The sequence below is a fragment of the Trichoplusia ni genome, chromosome 16 (assembly GCF_003590095.1).
Source record: "Trichoplusia ni isolate ovarian cell line Hi5 chromosome 16, tn1, whole genome shotgun sequence".
NCBI lineage: Eukaryota > Metazoa > Arthropoda > Insecta > Lepidoptera > Noctuidae > Trichoplusia > Trichoplusia ni.
Genome location: NC_039493.1, coordinates 2,405,256 through 2,433,015, shown reverse-complemented (window position 1 = coordinate 2,433,015; position 27,760 = coordinate 2,405,256). Strand labels below are relative to the sequence as shown.

At 37.7% G+C, this 27,760-nt stretch overlaps 1 protein-coding gene across 1 annotated transcript; it reads right to left on the bottom strand.

Annotated features, from left to right (window-relative positions):
* Positions 1–398: 398 nt before the first annotated feature.
* LOC113502011 lies at positions 399–19,750 on the bottom strand. The gene is made up of 18 exons (XM_026883366.1): positions 19,740–19,750; positions 19,327–19,470; positions 18,914–19,038; positions 18,525–18,697; positions 17,993–18,126; positions 14,123–14,325; positions 13,631–13,819; positions 12,985–13,127; positions 12,339–12,490; positions 11,761–11,942; positions 11,290–11,465; positions 10,515–10,924; positions 7,556–7,745; positions 2,817–3,235; positions 1,973–2,145; positions 1,489–1,598; positions 1,266–1,407; positions 399–1,051 (listed from the first exon to the last, which is right to left on the bottom strand). Exons 2-18 carry the CDS (start codon positions 19,466–19,468, stop codon positions 671–673), a joined length of 3,444 nt encoding a protein of 1,147 aa, XP_026739167.1. The 5' UTR covers positions 19,469–19,470; positions 19,740–19,750; the 3' UTR covers positions 399–670.
* Between the last annotated feature and the right edge of the window lie 8,010 nt (positions 19,751–27,760).

The following is a 27,760-nucleotide window of genomic DNA, read 5'->3' as shown; positions in this document are numbered from 1 at the left end:
CCACCTCCAGTATAGCAGTCAGGGTCAGTACTATCGTTTACACATTTTATTCTGTTTTTCTTACATCTACGTATGTTTTTGGGCATGGCTTTTACCAAATTTTGTCCTACATACACTATAATAAATAGAGTTTTTATTATTTGCATACATCTTGAGTGGATGTCACATCCGCAACCTACATAATATTGTTTGCTAAAGTGAAATTAAATCTTGCAGCTACTGAACTAAAAATGATTGGAAATATTTAGTCATAATAAGAGAAGACACAAATTAACAAACAAAAGTCATTTATTTTAATTAACGTCATAATATATATTTGTAAATAATAAACATTGTCTAAACACATCTTCTAAAGTATCTTTCCAAATCTTCAGTAATACTGTTTTCTTCATGTGTTTACATGCGTGTGTGTACAGCTCATCTAAATACTAATCAAAATCTTTTTAAGTAAAAAATTAAGTACTTGTGTGGACTCTCCATATGAAGCTAGTATAAATAAAGTTTTAATGCAAAATGAGATATACAGATCAAAGAAAATGAAAAACTCGATTCGTATAATCGAGTTTGCAATTTTTTTAACCTGCAGCATTTTTAATCGTCTGTAATTAACGCTCTAAATCTTTAATACTTATTTTTCAGTACCAGACAACGAAGACAGTTCCTCAAACACCTAATCTATAGTCACCCTACTAAGCCTATAAGAGTCCCCTACGACTTCAGCGGTAGATCTTTGGAAGAAATGTCCTTTGGCTTCCAAACCAGTCTCTCCTGTCATCCCAGTAATGGCCGTCACCACATCATTGGTCTTCTTCCCACTTTTATGACCTAGAGTTATATTGTACCTGGTGATTTCGAGACCTAGACTTTTAGTACTGAAACTTCTGCCTAAAGATTTGGATCGTTTCACTGAGAATTTGTTTTTTGGCATTTTAATGTCGTATATTGGGTTGATGATGCCTGTGTAGTGTGTGTGGAGGGGGTTTTGATGTGGCGGGGTAGAGTCCAGTTGGAGACGGCTTGGTGGGTGGTAGTCCGTGTGACGTTGGGAAACCTGGAAGTAAAGTGTTTTGGGATTATGTCACTTCTTAATTTTTAGTTTTGATCAGGTCAACAGGAATAACAATTTCAGGAAATAAAATCAGAAATTCCTTAAAAAAATATTAGGCATGTGGCTTTTGTTCACCTACTAGACTTTTTGAACAAAAACCGCGAAAACGAACTATTTTCGCTTAGTGAGTAGGTACTACATTCTGATGTCAACTCACCTGTCTTCCAATACTGGAGTTTCTGGGCAGTGGAGGGGGGGGAGGTGGAGCCTCGTCCCCGGAAACATAGTCCGGGGAGCGCACCTTGTACTTCTGAGGAGCCTCCATCACTGCACCCTCAGCTTCGGGCAGTCGCCAAGAACTGAAAATGAAGATCAGGTTCATGAGACACTGGCTTCGGGTCTCCAATGATGCGATATATGCGGAATGTATTAAAAGTCACCTGGAAGCCCTCTCGCTACTTCTTGATCTAGCCGCTCTGGCGAGTCGGTGCAGAGCAAACAGAGCTCCTTCACTGGCATCGCCCAAAAACGAACATAGTTCCTGTAGAATCTGAAACACAAAGAAAGACAATAAGTGAAGTTGCGACCAATCAAAAATCAAACCGGATATCTTGTGAGAGTTTGGGAGAACCCTGCCACGGGTGAGAGGCGTGCTTCTGCACTCTTCCGCAAACTACGATAACCTCTGAAGCGTTACAATAACTATTATTTATTCTTAACCAACCAACCCACCATCATTGTTATAATAATTTCAATTATTGTAAATGTTTCTTCTCGTTCGGCGCAAATGTATTGAAATACTGTGGAAACTTTTTTGAATAACTTCTTATCTACATTTATTGTCAATTTTACCTCCATCATGTCTCTTGTTTCCCAAAAACCCTGCTATTATATACTATATTAGTATTCGCGCAGTACGCTCACAGTGAACCGTCCCCTCTGCAGCAGCGCCAACACGAGCTCGGCCAGCGCGAGGTGCAGGCCGCGCAGCCCGCTCCGCGCCGACACCAGGTTCAGCGGCGCGCACTGACCTACTAGCCACTCGTCCTCCAGAGACCACGCTGTGTCTTCAGCGTCAGACGCTCCTGACTCTTCAACTACAAAAGCCAAGAGAAGGATCCTTTTAGAATCCAGTTTTAATGCCAGAATCTTAAGGAACTTAATGAGAAAATTAAAAACCCGATAGGAACAAATAGGCTCCTGATAGGCACTCGTCAAATCTCATAAGTGACCAATAAAGTGGCATCGGAACTTGACGGATGAACCTGTACTCCAGATTGTAAGTAGTCAAAAATTTGTTAAATAACAGTACAAAAGTTTCATTGTTTTATGCTTCATAACGAGTAAACTTGGAAGGTAGGATTAAAAAGTCATTATAAATAGATAATTAATGATATGCGTAAGATATTACGGTACGTTAACTTTGTATCGCGACTCGTCTCGCGGGGATTAAGGTATCGCGGAGTCATTTATTATGTGTAATTTATTAATTTTTGTAATCTCCCGGATTGAACTTGGCTGCCAAAATTTTAGAGAAGAAAATAGGACAACATCATTTTTTATACTTTATTATTGTATTTTTTTCTCTTACGCTCTTAGGAAATTGCAAGCCTTTTTTGTGTATCAGTACATTTTGTGAATCAGTTATTTAAAGAACAAACAATTTGAAAACTTCAGTCAGTCTTAGAAACACAATACAAACGTCTCAGGAAGAGAAATTTAGTGATCTAGAAAAACATTCATGAGACGTGAATTTTCCTATACTCACCACACAAAGCGCTCTTCACACTGTTAATAAAATCCAATGTCTCCAGAATACTCGGTCTACTGAGCGACTCCTTGTTCTTGACAGTAGACCCAGCAGACCTCGGCCTTTCCCTCATCTCCCTGATATTCTCCACCGGCTCAGTATACACCAAACTCTTCAACGTGTGGTATTTCCGCCTCATGGTCTTCGTATCAGCTTGATCAGTAATGGAAATTTCTGGAAAGCCGTATGAGGTCGCTGGGCGATGCCTTCGTGATCGCCTCCTGACCTTCGGAAGATCTAGAGTGTCCCTGGAGATGTCCTGGACGGATGAGGATGGAATGATGTCTGGTTTGGTTGTCCTCCAGTAGTTACCAGTTTTTACGTTTGCTAAAATCTCGTCACTGCTCTCGTGACGTGATATCGGTTTTTGTTTTGGCCTAAGACAGAAAGAATAGAGTTTTTATTTCTTGTTGAAGTGTTTTTAAACAAAAGTTTTTGAAGACAAAAAGGGGTCACAAGGGACAAAAAGTTTCTTTACCAGATCTAAAATAAACCATAGAAAATCATAATTAGATACAGCGATATGTGTAAAAAGACAGATAGACACAATTAACGTCATTATTAACCTCCATCTATCCAAAACTATTTTATGCTAGTGACAAAATAGGTATTCAGGAATCGTTTGAGCCCGGTCTGAGCGAATTGAATCCTTTCATTAATCACGGACCTCGTTACGTCGACATCTTATCGATAAATGACAATTATTCATTGAATCAGACATTCGATAAATCACTGATCCCATCTCATGATAGTTATCTTTTTTTTTAAATGTATTTATAGACGTGTTTCTAAAAATGCTTGTTAAATATTGGGACTAGAATGGAAACGTGCTGAACACTTATCTTGTGTGGCAGCTGTTCATCTCATTTTTTCAGCCAGCTGAACAAAATTTCAAAATTTGTTTTTCTCAAAAGCGTGAGTCTTTGTTGCATTACATTTGAAACAGTGCGACGAAGGTTTTTTTTCTAAAGGCGTACCTGATGAAGTTGAACTTTAATCAGAATTTTGAGTTTTTTTATAATGCAAACGGCATTATAAAAAAGCTTTAGTGGCATAAAATTAAAGGATGGAGAGAGTTAAAGTGACCTTGAAAAAGGAAGCTATATTCAACACTTAGGAGCAGATAGCTATAATGATCTGTAAACGAGCTCGTCAAACATCGCAAATCATGATCGGAGATAGGCGATACCCTTGTCACTGGGTGACAAATAGCGCGTCCAAGCGTTGGTAGGGCCATGGATCACATGTGGACATGGAGTTTAGAGAGATAAATATCTAGATGATAGCGGCATAATATAATATGCTGTAAACAAAAATAAATATTAAAAAAGATATGGATAATAGAAGAGTCAGCAAAAAAAGTTGGTAAAAGTATCAATGTTTTTCAGTGACTTGTAGAAATGGGTGTTTAGTATCTTTGAACTTGTAAATTTTTACTTAGCCTCCTAAACAGGTAGTTTAGTAGTAAAAGCACAATATAAAGTCGTCGATTTTGCTTATGTACAGTTATTTAGAGAAACTAAATGCGAAGAAACCCGTGGTTTGTTCTTGACTGTACTAACAGTACTTCGTTTAGCTATAACTTTAATAGTCAACTTCTCAACTTAGCGGATATTTATAGCTCTACGTTATAAAGTGCTGCATGAGTAAACCTCAGCAAATAACGCCAGCGATTGAAACCTTTTACAAATACTTGTGAAGTCCTTTAAAAATCCAATACTTCAAAGTAGTTCTAAGTATGACTTCGAGGAAAGAAAAGAAAATAAAAAGCTTGACTACTCGATACCAAACAGGCATAGCAAAAAAAAACACAACAAGAACTAGGAATTTTTAACGAACATCTTTTGAAAGTAGATGAACATTTAAGCTTAGTTGGGTTACTAGTTGTTGCTCGCCGCATGTCGCAAACCAAAATTCACCGGAACCGGTCCAACCGTTTGAGATACATTCCTATACAATGAGTACCCTTGTTCTTTACATAAAAAAAACACGATTAGGAACATTTGGAATTTTTTAATGCGAATTACAAAACAATATTTTAAGTTAATAAAATTATAGTAAAAATAAATCTAATTTCAGTAAACTCTCATTTTCTAGCCCAAACAAATTAAAGAAACATTGGTAAGAAGCAATTAAACAACCATTAGGATACAACAGTTATTTTCTTGTAGTGCTAATGATGGCTTCTAAAATCTAACTAAAACTCTATTCGAGTTAAATTTAGTATCACAATTGCATTGTACTAGCGTGCATAGAGAATAGTACGATACAATGATGAATACCGCCAATTACTGTAATTCCCATCCTTATTACTGGAACACATGCCTATCATTACACATCGATTGACAACCCTCACGGTCTAACCTCAAAATAATATGAACAGTCGACCACACTGTCTAAAATCAGAACCTTATCACAATGGAGTAGAGTAGATTTTCCTTTAACAATATAATAATTGTTCGGGAGTTCTGTGTGGTTCTTATTACAATACAGTAAGGTCTATTTTCCTGTTTCACTATAGTAGTTCCACAAACTGGGATAGTGTTGGTGCTTATTATAAAGGAATAAGGTTCATTTTCCTGTGACAATACTGTATAGTTGATTGATCTAGGGAACTATGGTTGTGCTTATCAACAACGATATTTCAGGCTTATTAGAATGATAAATCAGTCGGTCGTTGCTCACGCCTCGATAATCGAATGTTTGTTTGTTTGTAACTTTCCGATGTCAAAGTGACACGGTTTTGAAATGACGTGTGTATTTGTCGTTCTATTCTGTTTGTTAGTTATGAGATACGAAATAGAAAAGTTTGCTTGAGTTTATCCTTTTCATAATTGCGTGTTGATATTTGGATGACAAGTTCAAAAAAACGAAATCTACTTCTAATTCCCTACTCTTATTTTTTTTATGAAAGATATATTAAATAGCCCAACTACAGATACATTTACATATAATTAATTAAATGTATTTATCAAAGATTTATACGCACGTGAACCTTGTCATTCACACATTTTATTTCTCTAATTTTCTCCCACAAATACACATCAAAAATCCATCACAACTTCAATTTCTCAATCAAGACACAGTAAACTACGAAAACCATTTCATTTTTCTCAAACAAAAATCCATTTTTCATAATTGAAAGCATTTCAGTTTCAAAATCATTTTCGAGTTAATTGTTCGTCTACGGTACACAAACATTGGTTAACTCTGCTTAACCGGCGGCGGAACTTTTAACGATGCTCCACGGAACGATACGGCTAACGGACTCAGTTACGGCTATTTGTGATCAGTTTTGATACATTGTTATATTTTAGTTCAACTTTTGAATGCCGTAATGGGGAGTTCGGTTTTAAACCTTTGTGTTTGGACGTTATAGCTAGTAGATGTTTGTTGGTTGATACTAACAGCTGAACAGATTTGGAAAGATTTCATTGAGAATTATAGTTGATAGCTTCTAGTGAAGTATTTCTATAATATATTTCTATTTATATTTTCCTACCCTATTCGACTTTTAAACGTTTTTATCGATCTTTCGTTTCTGTATTATGAGTGTTTCTGTGTTATAAGACAAATACAAATTAATGCCTTTTTTCCAAGTGACTCCTCCCGCTTTGGGTTCAGCAGAAGGAAGAGTCAGACTAGTGTTACTAATACACCCATACTTATTCATTCTCTTGCCCTTTGTGTACCGGGCCGTGGAAACCCATTCGGACAAACCCACTGGAGAAATGAATGCTTGCAGTGGATATAGAAACCTACGTACAAAAACAATTAATTCGGTCAATGAATTCAACTTATCGCAGTTAACTGCTAGATAAAGGATCTTTTAGATACAACCTGGCCATATATTTTTAATTATATCTCAACATCAAACTTTCCGTACTAAAAATAAACATTTCTCCACTTCTCCAAAGTCCAGCAATCAATTTGGCGGGTGTCAGAATAACATCCGGGGCAGGTTGGAAGGCTGCCAGAGCGATCTGCGAAGCACTGACACGATAGTCCGGCGCTACATCCCTACAGGTAAGTGTTACCAAATGTGGAGCAAATGTGCATGAGTATTTTGGCACTTTTTATAAAAAGTATTCGTATTTTTTCAGAAATAAAATTGCATATCAAAAAATGTTACGTATTGTCTTTGAAAGAGGAAAAACTTTCTCTTAAAGACACATCACTATTTGAAAAATAGCCACGAAGAAAACAAGAGGATACAGAAATCTTAATTCTAGTCTTCGAATAATACATGCCTACGCAAGAACCTTTGAGTTTGCATCCTAGCCCGAAGACAAATGTGCTTCTCAATTATGCTCAACTAGAGTCAACAGTCAGATATCATGTTCAAAAGTACCTGTACCGTAAAGACCCAATAACAAGAAAATAATTCGATACCCGAATTTAGATATTCTGCCCTTACTAAGCCCGTTTCAGCTTCTTTTGCACGCAGACCTTGCATTTGAGCTGTGACTTCACTATAGTTTTCGTGATACACTACTGGTACTTTACTATCCTTGCCTCCTGCCCCCTCCAAGCCTTCAGCAAAGGCAGCGAAAGCCTTTTAACAAATGAATCTCGATATTCTGCCATTACGCATAAGGTACCAATGTCAGCCACTTTAGCATGAAGGATCTCGCTTTTGATCTGAGATCGCCTTCCAGTCCATGTGATACCTCCCTCGCATGTCACACTACCCTTACCTCCTGTCCCCCACGAGGCCCGCCGCGAAGGCCCCCAGCACGCAGCGCCGCGCCAGCCGCAGCTTGGCCTCGGCCTTGTCGCGCCGGCTCAGCGTCAGCGTGCGGGCCGAGCTGTGCTCGCGGCGAGACGGCAGCTTGATAGGGTACGATACCGCCATGCCTTCCCCAGTAGGAAATATTAGGCGGAACTCTGGAAGAACGGTTTATGCCACTTTAATATGCCTTTGCTATATTTAAATTTAAATGTAATAAGGAACAAAAGAGAATACTTCTACGTCCGTTTATTGGTATCTGTGTACATTTGTAACTTTGATCACATCGTATACAAAATTAGAAAATGTTATATTTTAGGTGGCAACAATATTTCAACAGTACTAGTTTATGTTTTTGTAGAACTTTTTCGACTTCGTCGGAGTGGTTATAAAGACATCAGTAAGGCATTAAAAGATACAGTTTGCTAGTTTTAAAGTAATCTTGACATGGAAGTAGAAACAAACACCTTTAATGTATTGCACTCACCAAAACGTTTCGCTGCCGCGTTACAACAATTATTATTTTTCTGCAATTCGTCATACATAACTTTGACGTAACTTTATACTATACAAATTAAACGTATCTCACAGAAAATGTTAAAATGCTTCAAAGTTGCAAAAAGATTTTCCTTTCCGAGTTTGCTTTTCAGCAACAAAATATATCAGAAACAGTATTGCATTGTGTTACGTAATCGTGGGTAGAGGATATTGGGATTGCAAGACTCAGCCGCCTCGAAACGGTTAGCTCCAGAAAACCTAGATACAATAAAACCGAACCGAGATGTTGCTACATTAAATATTCTATGTTCAGCGAATATCAAATCTTTTGTTATATTAAAGTTCGAATTTAGCAGAGAACGTGGAACAAATTTGTTTTGATTGGATTCTAATTTCTCTTAGGAGGAACATTAGGAAGCGTTTCGACCAGGGATGCCTGTCAAGGGATGTGTTTAGAAGAATGAATTGAATCCTTTGAGTAGTGATTATGGCTAGAGTAATGATACAATGTATATATTGTCTGGACTTAAGAAGAGAACGCGATCCCTTAGTTAGTTTCTAAAAGACTAAAGAAGCACAAATTGAGCAGTCTTCCGACGCTTTCGCCCACGCCATTTCTCTCTTTTATTTTGTGTCACAAAGTTTTCTTGCGTTTAGTATGACTCCGTCGCGCGTCGGGTCTGCGACGCGTCTTCGTCTTACGTCTTTTCTGTTTATCCCGCCCGTAGAGGTTACTATAGAAGACCTGACAGATGTGTCCATTATACTAGAGCGGTAGATACGCTATGTGCTGGCTCGTCGGGAACAACTCGGGGACCGACTCAGCGCCGCGTCCGCAACTTGGACGGGATTTGCAACTCGCCACAGTTACTAACTTTTATATGGATGTAGATGGCTGGAAGGACCGGGAGTAATGAGGAACATAAAGTGAATTGGCAAAAAGTTATGTTTTTCTTGGTAGGTGAACAGTATAGTAACATTACCAGAAGTTATAGGACAATGCGTTTAGTAAAATTCACGATGGACAGACACGGTGATTTTGTATATACCCCAAAAAAAAGTTCTTCAAAATATTTCAAATGTTTTAGATTTTCGATTTTTTCACAGGTGTTTTAAAAGCACGTCACAGGTTATTTAAAATCTCTGATACTAGGTTGCCATCAAGAAAGACCTAATTGTACAGAATAAACGATATTTTGACGTTACGAATAAATGCAACCAGAATTACACATTTCCTCTCACACAGACCACCGGTCTACCACTTGTCACATCCAGTCTTTCTATATCCCAACCGGCCACAACCGGCATTAACATCCATCCAGCAAACTGTGACCCATACCCACTATACAGTAACAGCGGCCCGCAGTTCAAATAACAATGGTCGTATTAAAAATGCTAACGTATTCAGCTGCATGCGAAACGATCTTGAAATTTTGATCCACTGGATTGTGATATAAAATAGTTTTGTTTTGTTTTAAGGATATTTTGAGGTTATAATGGTTGGGAGGGAAGAGTAGATATGAGAACAAAAAGAAAAGTGGAGTAAACGAGTGTGTCGCATTACACTACTGACATATTTTGTTAATTTTAGCTTAGAAGAAAAATTAGAAGTCTGAGATATTTAAAACACTCGTAGGCTTAACTGAACAAGAATCTTCGCAATAAACGGATAAGAAATAATCGATCTTCAAAAAACATATAGAAGATGTTTTTTTTCTAGTGGAAGATGAAACATAACCTTATTCCTAACCAAAACCAAAGCCGATTAGAAAGCAAAAACTTTACCAAAATACTTCATCAAAACACCGGTATCTACAATTTGCGGTAGTTCTACAATTGCAGTGGTGATTACGTTATTAACCCCGCAATTTAGCTAAATGTGGGCTCTCTATGTATTCACCGCAACAGTTTAACGCTGCTAAGCCCATGGGCTTTGTTAATTAACAATCAAACTGTAATGCCTGCATTTATTCATGAAATGTCGATACCCCAACATTATTTATTATACAGCATAAAATTTATGCGAAGGTCAGCAAAAATCGTGTTAATTTTATGCTGTTAAATTTTCAGAGTAGGGAAATGTTATAGGCATTTTGGAACAATGCTATCAAATTACATTTTAAAAGAATGGTTTTTTATTTTCACTTTTAACCAAGGCAGTTTCAGTTAGCCGCAGAAACTCTGTCCCACTATTCAACCGACTTCTCAAGTATGTTTTATTTTATATTTGTTACGTCACTACTTGGTACGAAGAAAGAGAGAACCCATTTTGATGATTCTTTTTGATTTGACTTGAAATGAAGCTCAAAAATGTTAATATAATTTGGCTTGGTGGTTCTTATTTCAAGAGGGTTGCATGTTGTTGCTGTTAAAATAAATTAAACAGTTGATATTATGGACAATAAAATCAATAAAAACGAATTACTCACCAATATGCCGGAAACGATCCACAAAATCAACCATAGCTTTAGCCCAGGCGAACTTCTTAGCAGCATCCAACAATCCCATGCAGGGCTCCAAGCTCCCATCATGGACACCCATACAATACTCTTTCAACCCTTCATACTCCTGCAAGCCTTTCTTCGCCTCAAAATCCTCCAGAAACCAGGAGTTCTCCATGGAGCTGGTGAAGAGGCTATCTAGGTAGGGCTTTAGGACTGGTCCTAGGTACTTCTTGTCGTCCTTCGAGCCTTTGTAGAGCCAGTTGAGGATCTTCTTCATGACTGTGATGGGGTCTTTCAGGTCTTCGCGACGGAGTTCAGGGTCTCGTCTGACGGCATCGATAAGGCAAGAGGATGATGCGTCGTAATAGTCCTTTAGCTTATTCCATTTCTTTGACCTATTTTAATAAAAAAAATATTGATCTTTTGTACTTTTGGAATTGATGGCGTCGAATGAGTGTATACGAATGGTTTCATGAAAAAAAATAATAATTTGGAAGCATGTTAGAGCTGTTGGGCAACTATTTAGGAAAAATTGTTTTATTGAATACACATTGTGTGTTAAATAACTTGTTTTAGAGATTTTAAATTAGTGAGTTTTTATTCTGTATTCGAAATAAAATATAGTCCCTATTGAATTATTTTTTTCATAATCCATCACAAGAAAGTATACAAGACGCTTTCAATAAACTACAACTACTTTACAAACTGCTTAGAAAATAGCACTTTCATGAAACTTTTATCAGAATGTATCCAAGCTCACCTATAAACAGACAGTTCTCTATTGAACTCAGCCGCAGTCCTGCTGTGGAAGTTGTTAAGGTACAGGTCCCGGGCCTGGTCCAGCATGACTGCCAGGATGTGGATCAAGTCTTCCACGGGCTCCTGGTCCAATGATGTGGCCTGGATCAAATTTGCGCGGAAGGTGCTGTGATTCTCCTGATAGAAAGGAATGTTCTGCTTATTTTGAACCGTTGACTTAAATTTGAGTTAAAAGGACTAGAAATATTCTAAATGGTTTAGTCTTAATATTAAGGATATTGATATCTTTAAATGCTTAACTGAATTGACTATAAAAAAAACAAACCAAATAACTTAGTGCGAGCAAAAATACGACACATTGAAAAATACAAGGGAACTATCTTCTTTAAACTTCCGAGCAGACTAACGTCTTCAAAAATCAATTAAATTAACATCTTCGTCTTTTTTTGTCTGTTTAAAGGTTACCACTTACCACCATAACCAAGCTCTTGCACTTGAGCAGTTCGCTGGCGACCCTCCATAAGTAGGCGAGCTGGCGCCTGGAGTACACCGGGGTGGGGCCTGCTGATATCCTCGCCTCTCTGTTCAGACTCTCCCAGCGACTGAACAGAGCGGTTTCCAGGGTCTCTGATGGAGTCGGGGGGATGTCTTCACCTGTAGGGGGCAGTGGTGAAGTGAAAAGTATTGGGCTGGATAGTGTTGAGTGGATATATGTAGTTCTGAAGAGGATGGCCAGAACCAAGGTAGATTTGCCCAAATATATGGACAGGTAATGTAAGTTAAAGAAAATGGTTAGAAAGAGTAAAGTAAATGTTAGTAGATTATATTAATATACCTATTAATATTATCTTAATATTAGTAGAGTAAAAATAAATGTTAGTACATTTTTACCACCACATAGAATTTGATACGCTATCATCAGGAACGAGGTTTATATCCCTTAAATCCAGATAGCTAACTAATAACTACTTAGTCAAAGCTAAGATAGGAGTAACAAAGAAAGTTTTTTTTTTTAAAACGTAACCCAGAAGTAGACTTGTAAGAGCCTACCAGTGACATGATGCATCTGCATCAGACAACTCTTGACACACGCGGCATCGAACAGCCAGTCTGCGTCGCGAGCCCCGCGCCTCACCACGGAGCCACGCTCCACGGGGTACACGTAGCCCGCCACACCGCCGCGCTCACACACCCCGTATAAACTAGGGAGACCGAAAAATATCGGAATTTGACCAAGCTGTACTTATATAGCTATAAAGTTAAACTGGAAAAAGTATAGGATGATTTTTCTACACGGTGTCACTATGTAACGTCAAGTAGAATATTTTACCAGGTTTAAATTCAACTCTTGCATGGTAATCTAAGTGGATAACTAAACCTAGGCCTCAAAAATTTCATCAGTACTGCAAATAGGCAGCGATAATCGCGTCCGGATTGCATATCCATCGTTTACGACTGCGCGTATAGGCGAGTGTTCATCACGCCATACATGCTGTTGTGACGTGGTGGGTTCGAGCCCTACTAGGTCAACAAATTTATGAGATCCACATTCTGAATCTGGATGTCTTTGTGCCTGCGACTTAAATGTTTGTGAAACGCCCTGCGACAGTGGGAGTAGTTTAAAACAAAGATTAAAGTCAATGAGTATATAAAAACGTGGGAATTAAAGAAAATCTCCAATGAGAAGTAGTCTCACGCATCCAGCACGAGCAGTAAGTGATGCGAGGCGTGTGCGGCCACACAGCAGCGCGCCGCCGCCTGCGGGTACTGCGCGCAGCGGTCCAGGCGCCGCCGCAGCGCGCAGCTAGCGGCGTAGCGGCTCAGCACGCGGAGGGTGCCCTAGCAATGGCAACCAGTTACACGTAGGATCAACGGTATTGCGGGGCATGTAATTCAGTAATTTAATGTTTTATAAGAGAAATAAAGACTTTTGAACTTCAATATTAGAATTAAAAGTAAGAATATCAAGAATTAGAACTACCTTGCTTCATGGCGTGACATAAAGAAATTTAATTTATGAGGGAATTTTGAAACACAGAGCTAAAGTGGCTTTCGGTTTATTTAAATAACAAAAATATTATTTAAATTGGGAAATACCCGAATTTGAATAGTCATATAGCAGCTATCTCTGTATTGACCATCATATTTATTTCCGAGACAATACTCACACAACATCATCAAGCATTTATTAAATACCGTTTACGATTTAAAAAAAGAACAATATTAATTGGAAGTCCTTACTGACGGATGGGCGGAACTGGGTGCTGTTCAATGTAACCTGACCTTCAAAAAGTGCTACTCGGTAGCCTAATTTGAATAAATGACTTTTTTATGAATTGTACCTGATACACCCCCTCTCTCATCTTATCCACCAGCACATTGAGTGCTCCAGCTATCCTGGCGACAGTGGACAGCTCTGAGCAGTGCGCGTCCAGCTCAGCCTCCAGCGAGGGATGCCACAGCTGCCAGGTCGAGGAGCGGTCTCCACAGACCAGGGACGATGGAGGACCTACTGCCACTGCGTAGTAGCCCTGGATAGGCAACAAACATTTTGATATAAGTCTATTTAAAAGGGGAGAAATTCTTGAAATAAGAAAGCTTCTGCCTATTGGCTTGTCGTCTTCTGTAATAGGTGACATTCCTGAACTTAGTTCATAAAGCCCATTGATTCCATCTCTGTAGTTTTAATTAAATGTGTAATATTTTTCATCAGTAGGTAAACCTTCATCATCTTCAGTCTAAAATCTATGGAAGGAAGGGTACGCCATTCTGATAAACGTATTCTAAATTATTTTCCTCATGAGCAAACCACCATCAAATAGATCAGAACCAACCCCCTGAGCACAAGTATAATGCAGCAACGCGAGTGGATGCGTGAGCGGCATCCTGCAGGTGTAGGCGGCAGCGCTGCAGCCCTCGACTCGCGCGCCCAGCATCAGCTTGGCCTCGGCCTCACCCGCCCCCACGCGCACCATGACCCACGCCGCGCCCTCCACTATGGCCAGCCGACGATCTGTACTGCTAAGCAGTGATGATCCTAGGAAAAGATTAATATATCTTGCAGTCGTCTTGGAACTTTGAGTCTCTCAGTCTTCTTTTAGTTTCGTAGGTGTTAATTATTAAAGGATATGTGGTGAAATACAGTGCGCCTTATTGAGCCACATAAAATGAAATGTTTGGCAGACCAAGTTAAGAAATAATGTTTTAATTTCGGGAATCGTCAAAACAGCTTTTACTTTAAGTGTTGAGATATCTTACACAATATTCATTTTTACGCTGCTTTTGCTATAATTTGCGTTCTTATTGTCACGTATGAGCATGATTTTTAACCCCCGACGCACAAAAAGGGGGTAATTATAAGTTTGATGTTTCTGTCTATCTGTCACAAATAGGTGGTGGAAAAATACAATATGGAAATTCTATTGTTAGTGAAGGGTAATAATTACTAAATCACAGCTTTTGCAATTCGAAGTCAGGATATTATCAGGGATTTTTTTAAATTGTAATTTCAAATTCTTATACATCACGCTACTCAACAAACACGCACGTATGTCTACCCTTCAAATAAATTTAAATAAAACGTTAAACGAAAATCACATAATCTACATCAATATCATCGGTCACTGATAAATCTATCCCGAGGGAAATCACGCTTTGGCAGCTCTGTTATATGGGGCACGAGCGCCAGTACATATTTTAAAGCTGTTAATGCTATCCTGCTGATCCATGCATCGACGAATAATGAAGACAGGAGGGCTGCGGTCTTCATCATTCAAAGAATTACTTGGAAAATTCAGTTACTTCCTTATACAATAGAGCCAATTCTATACAGTGCAATAATACGTTAAAGTTAATGTCTCCAGATAATTCCATCTCTGCCTACCTATTTACATGCTATCAGACTTTGTAACAACCACGCAACGAGTCCAACTGGCTAAAAGCTTTAACAGTACCGCAGAGTGATATAATTGAATCCTACTTATATTACAAAAGTGCAAATTTCAAATTTGTGTGCATGGATGCTTGTTCCTCTTTCGTGCAAAAACTAGTAAACGGATTTAGACGAAGCTTGATGCACATCTGTGCATGTTAGAGTTAACTATCTAGTTTATAACCTGAATTAACACTAATAGTAGTTTTTATTCTGATTCTTTGTTCCCGTTGGATTATTTTCCATTTGTAGCGGGCGGGTCCGTGGGTAACAGCTAGTTCAGTATATTCAAACGTATCTACGTAAGTACGGTATATGTAACGTATAAAATGAATACAACGTTTCCCGCTTTGCAAGATTCATTTCATTCGAGCTATTCAGTCGCGAGGCAGCCCTAATTTATTAAAAAAAATCTTAATATTTCATGTCCGTCCCCCGGGGACCCAGAAATATTAGAATGTCTACACGAGCTTAATATGAAGAATGTTTATAATGAAAGTGGAAAGATGTCCGAAAATGTTTATGTAAGTAATATGGCTGTTATTAATACAAACCAGTCAAGTGTGAGTCTGATTCGAGACTTGGAGGGTTCCGTAAAAATGGTCAAAGAAAAACAAATCGGTTGGATGACAAATAAATTTGTGCGTACTTTTTAGTATGTTGTCAAAGCGGCAACAGCGGAGCCTCAGTAATAAGGTTCGGTTTTTGCTCTTTGGGTACGAAACCTTAAAATTCGTATAATTATATGTTACTATATATAAACAGACGACGAGAAATCGAACTGGTTCAGCCGGTATAAGAATAAATTTAAACTCTTAAGAAGGATTCTAAACGTCACAGATTAATTTAGGTCCCAACTTTACCAGCATTTTAGCTCGCAATAAAACATACGCTACCAAATATTCTATTATTTTATAATCAAACAGTCTTAGATAATTATGAACAATACATCTACCAAAATAGCTCTAGACCTCCATCAAAATATTTGCGTAACATTTAACAGGGGAAGTCGATTAAATTAATGTTATATTTTTTCTGGAAAGTAAGTTACAGAGCTGAGCCCGTCGAGACACAAACTGCGGTCAACTGTCAAAGTGAGTAAATACTCCACTAATCCTGAGAGTTGAGGCTGTAGTGTAGTCAGACGGTTATTCAGGCTAATAACTATAGATAGGTATTTTCTGTATAGGAATATGTAAAAAGTTTTCCGCTTAAAGCTGAATGGCAGGAACAGATTAAATTATGAAATAGTCTCTTATTTTTATTGGAGACAGTATCGGGATTTATACCAATGAAACTTAAGTATGTATTTCGTTTTGATTACTTTCTTTATCATAATTAAAAACGGTCAAGTGTAAGCCGGAATTGCGACAAACGAGTGAGTAATATTTTTTTGAGAACCCACCTTCAAAACCTTTCAATCGATGTTCAACTTCGGTCGTTATTTTTAGTATTAGTATCACCGAATTACATAAACGGTGAATATTTCAACTGTATAGCTAAAACGGTTTATAAGATACAACCTATTCCCGGATGGACAGACAGACTAACAGCGGAACCTCAATAAGAGGGTTCCGTTTTTACCTTCTCGATACAGAAGGCAAAAAAACTAGTTCCGATAAATGTTTTCGAAAGAGCCTTGAAAACTACATAAACAGCTTAGTTGTACCAACCGCAACCGCTGAACTTAACAGTTTAACTGCGAGTGCACAATCTGGGCCGCCATCGACACCCACCGCTTCGGAAATTTCCCTTTAATTAAAACTTCGAGAACTTTCGAAAAGCGTTCGGTATAAAGTGATTATATGCCTATATGTAGATAGGTCGGCTTTCAGCTTCTGTTAAATTATGAAATGTTCAGGAAACAAGTTATATTGAGCTTTTTGTTGCAAATACAATGAGAAACGAAAGGTAACGCCCAGACTTCTCGTTGGATAAAACTCTGAAATAAATTGTAAATTGATATAAAATAAAAAGATAATATTTAGTATATTATACTTACTAATATTAGAACACATTAAGTAATTTAATATTTGTATCGCGGGAGGTCTCACAAACAATCAAGTTATTTGCACAAAGATACTCAGACTAGGAAAAAGCATGCAAGGATAACACAGTTGCTTGTTCTACCCGAAGATCGAACTCAGCGACAGGGAAAATAACGTGAATTTTCCCGCATCTAGGCAAAAATTCAAGCCACTTCCTTCCCTACATTTCGCTATTCAAAGTATTCCTCAAAGAAGGCTTCGAACGGTAGTCAAATATCTTGTTCCTACATGTCGGTCCGACATTGGTCAAAGCGTCCGAGAGAATTCCTGAACGGACAACACGGAGACACCGCATTCCCGACGCGGCTAAGTGACGACTAGAAGATGTTGTTTTGTTTTACAGGATATGTGATTTGGGGTAACATTTATATACGTAAGGATTTTTTACAGGTTGGCAATTTATCTGTTGTAAGAGACTCCTTCAAATGAATCAATGAAAATCCGTTTCTAAAGAATAACATTATTTACATTGTTATTAACCTTTTGACGGAAGATTTATGCACATAATCTCAGTGTGTACTTTTGTGTATCAATTGACATACCATATTACGATTGCATACAATTGTGGAATTTGTAGAAATTGTATGGTGTAGGCCAGTTTCATTACCTGGGTAAAATCAAACTTTGTTATCTGTTGATAATGTAAAAAAGAGCCCCTCTAGAAAAGTGGCATCTCTACAATTGTTAGAAAATACTGGAATGTAAGGAGACGATTATATCCTCACCTCTCTGCAGGTAGCAGTGCCTGTACGGCACAGCATGCCGGCTGGCCCGCGCACACAGCACGCGCGAGCCGCCGCCGCCGCGCGACTGCGCGCAGCGAGCGATCAGCTCCACCCAACGCTCTACCACTTTGTCTCTACACAAGGAAAATTAAAAACCAAATAATAAATTTATAAATAATAATATCACACAACTTCATACAATGCCAGTCTCAGACTACTGATAAACATAGCTAGCCCACTGTGGCCTACTGCTGGGCAAAGGCCTCCCACAAATCCTTCCACGATTTTCTATTCTGGGCCGCATGCAACCAGCCTGCGCGGTTAGCGTTAAGGTCGTCTCGCCACCGCTTCCTAGATACATACATTATAGAAAAATCACACGCAGACACTGAGCAAAATTGTGATCTGACGGATCCTGCTCATCACATAAACTTTTGTCCTGGGTGGGAATCGAATCCACGACCTCCGGTACAGCAGTCAGGGCGACTAACTACTCACAACAATATTTGATTCTTTACCAAACACTTCTCACCTGCACAGGTACCCCGACGGAGTGAGGAACTCCTCCCACTTATCAGCGTCTCTCCCTGAGAGTCGCACGCGCCCGTAGCCCACAGGCCCGTCTTGCAGGCGGCAGTCATCGCCCAAGTTCAGAGGAGGAAGGGAGTCTAGGGTCACCAGGTATTCTAAGGAACGGGAGCGCATCTGTTTCAGGATAGAGGTAGAATCGATGAGTTATACACATAGAGCAACTGAAATCTCTTAAAGAGGATTTTGATCTGACCACGTTTGTGCGAGTCTCACTTCCACGGGGCTACTACCACCTACTTTAAGAGGCGGTGATATTAAAGGAGGATATAATATTAAATATTGGAAGTAGACCACTAATGAATATAACGTTGACTTTCTTAATTCACTTACCTTTTTCCCTCTATGTAGTGCAATGAGGTGACAACATCTAAACCTTGGATCTCTTTGTCCTGCGCCGTCAACTATCCTCTGTACCAAACTCTCCACTGCACTTTCCAGCTCAGTCGAAATGCGACCTGTATGTCACAGACAGAAATTATATTCTTATTAGGTGAGAATAATACCATTGTTAAAACACACAAACTACTGATCCAAACTTGTTGAATTTTTATGAGAAAAAAGACAGCTATATTGCGTTAAATGAAAACAAAACCAATAAAATAGGTTCAACTGGTTCGAAGATCAGAGTGACAAATATAAAAACAGATGATTTTAAACCATCTTTTTGAAGTCCATCGAAAATCTTTGAGAAAATCGATCAACAGATAAGTTAATTACGTAAACAGATTATTCTGCCATCTCACCTTTCTGGTCCTCTTCCCAAAGATTGTCTACATAACTGTTTAGTGCTCGGAGCTGGTTGATAGAGAACTTCAGGCCTGAAGCAGGCAGACGCAGGTCCCCGCCGGGCGTCTCGGCCGCCAGCCCTGATGCGCCTGATCCCATTGCTATAGGATAAAAGAATACAATACACTTGCGAACGTCCCATGAGCTAAAATCATTGTTTTTGCAGACTTATTAATATGTGGAGGAAATCTTAACTTACTTTTTAGTTGATCAACTTAGACTCTTTGTATATATTTTGGAGAGACAGTATTCGGCACAATTCTGTCATTGCTTGACTCGTAAGCCATTATTTTTATCCATTTTATATTACTATAATAATATTCTACATTGGTCTAAACAATGATACAGTAATCAAACTCTATGTACCTACCTTACAGTACCTATAGCTGTCAAGGTGAAAGGTCAATGGTTAATGGTGAACAGCATGCGAGCGCATTGTTTTTGTAACGAATGTCAACCGTTGACGTAATTTTAAATCTCAATTTTCTGTTTGTTTAGGATGCTGTCGCGGGCTGTTAATGATTTTTCGTCAAGTAAATTGTATGGCGTCATTAATTTGACCGGTAGTGGACTCTGCAATGCTATTTTTGTATAGGGAACTTAGTATATCACAATTACCATTCAAGTCTGTAAGTAACGTTTGACTTGGTGAAATGGGGATACGTTTAGAAATTAATTAAATGAATTAGGAAGTATAAAAAGGAATATTAATTTGGATTTCTGTAAAGGATCTCCAACACGAGATGCTTTTTACTATAACATACCAAAACAAATTATAAACTTTTGCTAGTTTTGTGCGACGTTTATTGACTATTAGCATTATGCCCCAAAAAGTCCATCTCATCTAACATCTCCACACATGAATACCCGCCAATAACGTGATATCGATACAATCACTATAAATTGTGTAACAGTGATTACACGGTATGCGCGGGCGCACAATGTCCACGCACAGAAATCAAAATGGCGGCGATTGTCGGTCTTCCGGCGGAAGCGCATTATGTGCCGGTCATGCGGACAGGTGACCGTGGGCCCTCTTATCTATTTATATTTGTTTACACTATTTATGAATCAATGATGAAGGGGGAAGAGGAAAAATATGCATTTTATAAATTCAAGTACTGTTCATAATAATATTATGATTGTTAATTATTTGTGTACATGACTGTACCTAATATAAGGCAAGGATTTTAAACTTTTAAAAACAAAACGTAATGTATTACTCTATTATTTAATTTAACAACTCTGATCTTGTTACATGCATATTTATTAACTTTATGAGGTTCTATATAATTAACATACAAATTAACATTTAATTATTTCCTTAAAGAACTTTTTTCTACGTTCCACGCAGATGCGTCTCTAAAAACATCTCCCAACGAAAACAAGGTTCTCCAAATAAGACGTACACTAATACTGGTATTACTAAGTATCTAAAATTATGAAGTTAACACGCGGACGTGACAATCCACTCCGTAAAGTTCGTACGATGGATATTTTTTCCACAAATTGAGTGGTTATTTATATTTGGCGAGTTACGGCCGAGCGGCTTCCGTCTCACACAATGGCTGACGAATGGCCGCTCATCACGGCGACTAATTGTAGTCATTATGCTTACTGTGATGTATGGGTAAGGGGAACTTACTAGAACTGTGGTATTTCGTAGATCACTTGTCTTCTTTAAATATTATTTTTCGTTTTTAGGGTTCCGGACTAAAATGGTAAGCAAAGAAAGAACCCTGTTACTATGGTTATGCTGTCTCTACGTCCATTTGTCCAGGCCTTTTGGTCTACCTCTTTATTATAAAATACAATATTGAGCATATTACTTTCATCATTCAGTCAGTCTTCAAATCTCACTTCTGGTAAGAACTAGTCAAATATCAATTAACGACTAGACTTTTTCAATACCAGCGTAAACTTTATGCCAATAAAAGTATTGAGAAAGGAGTAAGTATTGTTCACCACACTTGTTCACTTGCAGGATTTCCTTATAATTTTCGATGTATAATAAATTGTAGACATTCAATTGATCGTCTCCGTGGAAAACAACTGGTAGGTAGTTCGTCAATTGGGTCGACTATTGTATAATGGTATTGTGTTCGCTCATTTCGTGTAAAACGTTACTTATCATTATAACAAGTTTTACATTTACATAGAATCGTATTTAAGGCACATTGATTCACTGTTTTAAGCAAAAAATTAGTTATGATTAAAAACTAGCTTAGGAATTGCTAAAACAATTCAAATTAGTTACCTTGTTTTTTATTGTTTGCAATTTTTAGGTTTTGCCATAATATTCGTAGCGCACGATATGATCCAATATCTAAAGATTGCTAGTTAAGTTACGTTTAAGATACAAATCAGATTTGAAACTAAAATAAATCTATAAAAGTATCGGTATTTATAGTCTTTGAGTTCAGCCCCGCGTACTGTAAATCTATTATTATAAGTACGCCTTTTATTCGGGTGCTAGTGTTGAGCAAACCGTAGACCTAAATAATAAAGAATTCGCCCAAGAAAAGTTATTTTAGCCGCTTTCAATCTAATATATTACTGTTAAAAAGTAACCATCGACAAGGAAAAACCACCAACCAACGGAACAAAAAACCTAATAACCAAGTATAGAAATAACTTCTCCTTAAGAAGTAAATAGAAAAACAAATTGATTACAGGTATATCGCGTCACATTCAAGGTGGCGAGCTGGCCTTAATTCGTAGTGATAGCCTGAGTCATGGTGATCTTAGCAGACAAGCTAATTCCCCCGTACAATAGATAAGGGAGATTAGCGCGACGGATGCTGCCAGATGAACATATTAAGGCCTGAGTACAGTCAGTGACTAAAGTTTATAAACGAGCTTAGGAATCAGACAAATTACAGTTTTATAAGCGATGTGGTTGATCGAAGAGGTAGGGTTAGGGAATTAAAACATGTCTATATATTATGATTAACCATAAAAGGATTATTATCTACACAATTGAGCGGTTTTGTCGTATTTAATGCTGGATGCTAAGTCTGGATGAATTGATTTACATTACATTTAGGTAATTGTCTGGATACTAGAAATGCATGTACTGAATCATCTGAACAACCATTATCGAATAACACTAAACATTTCCGGCAGAGATATTTAATAATTTTGTTTGACTTATGTTTCTGGCTGTACCTATGACAATGATTAAATTGTGATATGGAAAGTGAAATACGATTTTAGACCTCTATATGATCATTAGTGTGCATCGATTTGAAATTTTGTAAACCCTTGGTAGTCCGAATAATTGAAAAGAAACAACTCTAGGTTCCTCGACGGAAAAGTTTTACAAAAAATAATATAGCTGAAGTAAAACTTTGTTTATCACTATTGGTTCTTATAGGCTTTATAAGTTATTTGAAACTACAATCGGTTTGGCGAATAGAAAAACTTTGTTGACTTTTGAAAGTTTTTCGTAAGTAGGGAGGTACTTTTTTGGAGGCCTCTTCAGGGCCGGATTAACCATCTCAGGGCCCCTAGGCACAGTTCCTTTCGGGCCCCCCCTTTTTCATACAGCAGCAACTCAATTTTGGAATTTTTACAATCCGCGTTTTCTTTTCATTTTTAATCGGGAGTGCTGGGTCCCTGGTCATCGTGGGCCCCTAGGCACTGGCCTAAAGAGCCTTATGGATAATACGGCACTGGGCCTCTTCTTTGACGATACTAACACATAACGATAATAACACAACAATACACTCAAATAAATATTGTCGAAAACTACAGGATAGGTATAGGTAGCAATAAAATGATACACGTGAAGCCAGTTAATCACTAGGTTTCAAAATGATTTCTTTCAAATTTGAAGATCGTCCTCCTTCCATGTGAACTAAACATGTCTAAGAAGTTACTTTGATAAATAATATCAATCAATTAACATCTCTCTACTCTCAATCAGTTTTAATAAAATATATTTACCTATGACTTTAAAAACATTTACCTTAGAGTACCTAGTTGTTGTTTTAAAACGCCAAAATACCTAATTGCTAGCATATAAAAATATACATAACCATAATAAAAAAATAATTAATACACATACCTTTACGTAAAAAATCCACAGAATAAAATAATAAACACACAAAAAGAACTAAAAACAAACTTCCATAGCTGTCAAAATTGGCGCGCAAAGTTTACGAGTATTTCCCCGAGGCACAGGCGCCGTGGTATACAGCCACACAACAAATGTTTGTGTCCGAACACCACTGTTTACATTGTCATTCCGCCATTGTTACCATGGAGGTTTGTTGAAGGACGAGCCATTATATTAATTTATATCACATCGCTTCACTCCTTCCGTAGTGTTAAAAGTTATTATTTAACATGTGTTGTATAATTTACTTTATGTAAATGGCGATTTCTATTGAAATTAGTAAAATTATCCATTGTGTTTCGAAAACTAAAAATATTTATATTGCAGTAACAAGCAAGTATCTATGGTCGCTCTTTAGTCTCATACTTACATATGAATTTATGCAAAGAAATTAATGTTTACACTGAAAAATATAATCGCCTCTGTAAAAGTTGAATACTTTTTGTACATTTCTAGTTAGGTTAGGATAGTACTTACAAAAAGAGGAAGGTACCAAAATTGGAAAAGATTTTTAAACATTTTTAGGAGCCTAGATAAGTTGAGCTAAAATTCCGACACTATCAGTGATGGATGTTTTAAGCCTTCCGGCGAGTTAACTTTACAATCTTCTACTTGCAATACCAACTGCCAGACACGTACCATCGTAACTCGGATAGTTTCGTTATCAGTTGTCGGCAAAACGGCTTATCGCATAAGTTGGGCCCCAAATGTAGCTCCCTACTTTGAGCAATATTAAAAAGCTATTAGCAACGGTGTTCGTCATGAATTTGTTGGTATTTCTGACTGCTATTTTGTTCTTATTTAACAACATAATTGCCTCTAGGTTCATTTGCGTTAAAAGATAATACGGGCAAGTATCCTCTCTCTACAGCAACAACGGGGTAAAAAAAGATACAGAAACCAAACCCTAGCTTTTTGAAACCTTTTTAGAATAGTAATAGCAATGTTCCTGCCGGGGCAGTGGGATTGTCCGAAAGGGTTACCGTGGCTCGGGGCACAAAGGGCAAAGGAAGGAACATGGGTGGGTTTTAGTCAGAAGGAGTCTGACACTCCCTTCCGCTCAACCCCAAGCGGAAGGAGTAATTTGATGAATTACCATCCGAAAAAAGGTATAGCAATGTTAAAGACAAAGAAAAAAGCTATGTAACGGTCGTATCGACATTAAAACACATTTAAATATACCACTAAGTATAAAACTCGAGCTTATAATTTATTAAAACAATATAAAACAGTCAAACCCTTGTCTTATTCAAGACAGCGAAGCGATAACCGTCGTATCCTCTAGGGATAAGCGTTTATGTACTTTTTATTTGAAACGGAGAGAACTAAGCATTGCGCTTACACTAATGAGGCTTATTATTATAAAAGAAAGAGTTGACGTGACCTAATTTGACTAGTTAAACGAGAGGGTGGCACTGTTGAGTAAAGGAGGATAGAAAATCTAGTCTAGTTAAGATTAGTTTTGTGTCGCGATTAAAGTATATTTATCTACTTATATCTAACTGCAACAATCGGATTTATAAACTACTAGCTTTTCGCCCGCGGCTTCGCCCGCGTCTATGTCGGTTATATCGCGTTTCAATCGACCGTCACTTCAAAAGTCCGGTGTAAAAACTATCCTATGTTCTTTCTCAAGGTCAACTCTATGTCTGTACCAAATTTCATTAAAATCAGTTCAGTGGTTTAGACGTGAAAGCGTACAGACAGACAGACATACAGAGTTACTTTTGCATTTATAATATTAGTAGGGATGGCATTTACAGCAGTTGGGCTGAGTAACGAAATAAGACAGTCAAGTGCGAGCCGGACTTGCGAGACTGAGGGTTTCCGTACAAGAAAACAAATCACTAAAAATAATTTTAGTATGGATTGTTGGTTACCGTAAGTAATAAATCTATTGTTATAGCCGAAACGTGCAATTGTAAACTGGCCAACTATCTAAGTTTTCTCGTTCGTGAGGTACAGCCTAATGACAGATGGACCGATGCCGACGGATAGATAGCTGTGCATCAGTAGTAGGGTTCCGTGTAACCCTTAGGTAACCCTTTAGGTACAGAACAACAAAAATGTGTATGTATATACTTTTATAAAAGTAACCTATTCGCGTACTAAAAGTGTTACATAAACAAAAGGTAAAGTAGGCACTTTTAAAGTTATACGAAGCTTACGTTACAGTGTAGTGGAATGGTTCGCGGCGAGGTACCCGAGCGTGGCTCAGATTACTATCCACACAGCGCCTATCTGGGTAAGCTTCGCCCCCAGGCCGGGTCTGGCCAAAGGGAAGAGAAACTGCAGAAGGTTAATTAGGTTACAAACTGGTCTGCAATATATTTGAGATTTGAGATTTATGAAACCAGAAAGCGCTGTGAGGAATGACAAGTGTCTATTCTACACTATTGTAGTCTGTAGAAGTAAAAGGCCCTCTTTAGGAACTCCGATTTTCTTAATGGTAGGTATTCTTTAAATAATAATAGGAAGGGACCTTATTGAAATAAAGGATTTTTTTCGGAAGGGTTATCATCAAATCAGTTCTTCCGCTTTGGGTTGAGCGGAAGGGTAACAAGTATAAGACTCTTACTGACTAAAAACACCTATGTTCCGTCCTTTGCTCTTCGTGTACCTGGGCCACGGCAACCCTTCCGGACTAACCCGCTGGAATCTGTAAGGGAGTTTCCAGCGAGTTAGTTAGTTTCCAACGTTTTGATTGCAATATTATTAAATGTCATGTTTTATTCAATGTTGTGGCACCTTTACTTACTGTTTGCGACTGCACAGTGACAGGATTGTGAGCGATCCAAGTAAGTAAAAGGTTCAACTTTGCCTTTTGATGAGGTATGAATAAGTTTCAAGAATAATGAGTTCTGTAGCTGATATCTTGTGATAAACAAAGTTTGCTTTAGATTTAAATCGAACCTCGTAGACCTAGATAGGTAGTTTTAGGTCTAACGATAAAATATTTGTGCTTGGGTCGCTTAATGAGGAAAGTGGTGCCGAATATTATGCTTTTTAAACAAATTTCTACATAACAACTTCAAACAAAAAAATCGTGGTATAAGGCATGTAGCACCTCCCGATTTTTAATCATTGTTGTTTTGTCAAAGTAGTTTTTGAAAATTAATTATTAAACATAGTTGTAGATTAAGCCAAGCAATAAATAAAAATGAAATTAATGTATTCGTCTACAAAACAATGAAATCGCTATCACCCAGAACGCAGAGCGATAAAGAGCGATTTGAGTTCGGTAACAATTGCAATGGCGGCCGTTAATGGCGCCAACTTTTAATTTATTCACCAAACTGTCTGTTAACACGCACCCCTTACGTGGGGTGGCTTGTGATAGATTTGTGTTAATCTACCGCAAGCTATCTACAGCAAAACTTAAACGTTTACAATGGAAAAGCGTTAGTATTGTACTATTCGATAATTTTAATATAAAAGGTTCCGTCACTTTTTTTTAGTATATCTCGCGGTTTACCATGTATCTAAATAACAGGTTAGGCACGTCGATTTCTAGAGGGTATATATGAAAGTTACACCGATGAAATAAAAAAACGTTATTCGTTAAATAGCACTTTATTTCTATTTACATAAGAGTTAAATTAGGTATAATTCACGTTATGTGCTGACAGACAATACAACTGTGTTCACTCCAAGTATTTTTATCACGCTCAGCGCAAGTTGTCGTTGTTTTATAAAACCGTATTTCAACAATAAATAGATAAAAAAAAACAGGGTTTAAATCCGCTTCTCTTATAGAGAGGGGACGAGAAATTATTGCCATGCAAATTGAAACTTAGAAACTCAGAACATAAGACTCTTTTACAATCATTTGGCAAACAATGCTTGAAAACGAAATTTCATGGAGTATTACGGCTTGTATTCCTTCATTTACTTAACAATTCAATCCAATTTGTAAATATCTCAGCGACCATGATATGATTACTATAAATACATAATTATGCCCTAAATTAGAAACCTTTGAACACATGACTTACAAAAGTATTTAAGCAATATCTTAAGAAATGTTTTGTCTTTTTCTTCTTTATAAAAAGTTAACGAGACCGAAAGAGATAACACTATGTAGCTCAAACATCGTATAAATATATTTAGATTATAAACTCGTGTTTTGTCAGGGGATAACCAATTGGATTTGAATAACACAGGTACAAACGAATGTAGACACTCACCTGTTACAATAGAGTACAATTTACTATATTTTTAATTAAATCTCTCATAGAAAAGGCAGGCTCCTGAACAAGCGATGTCAAAAG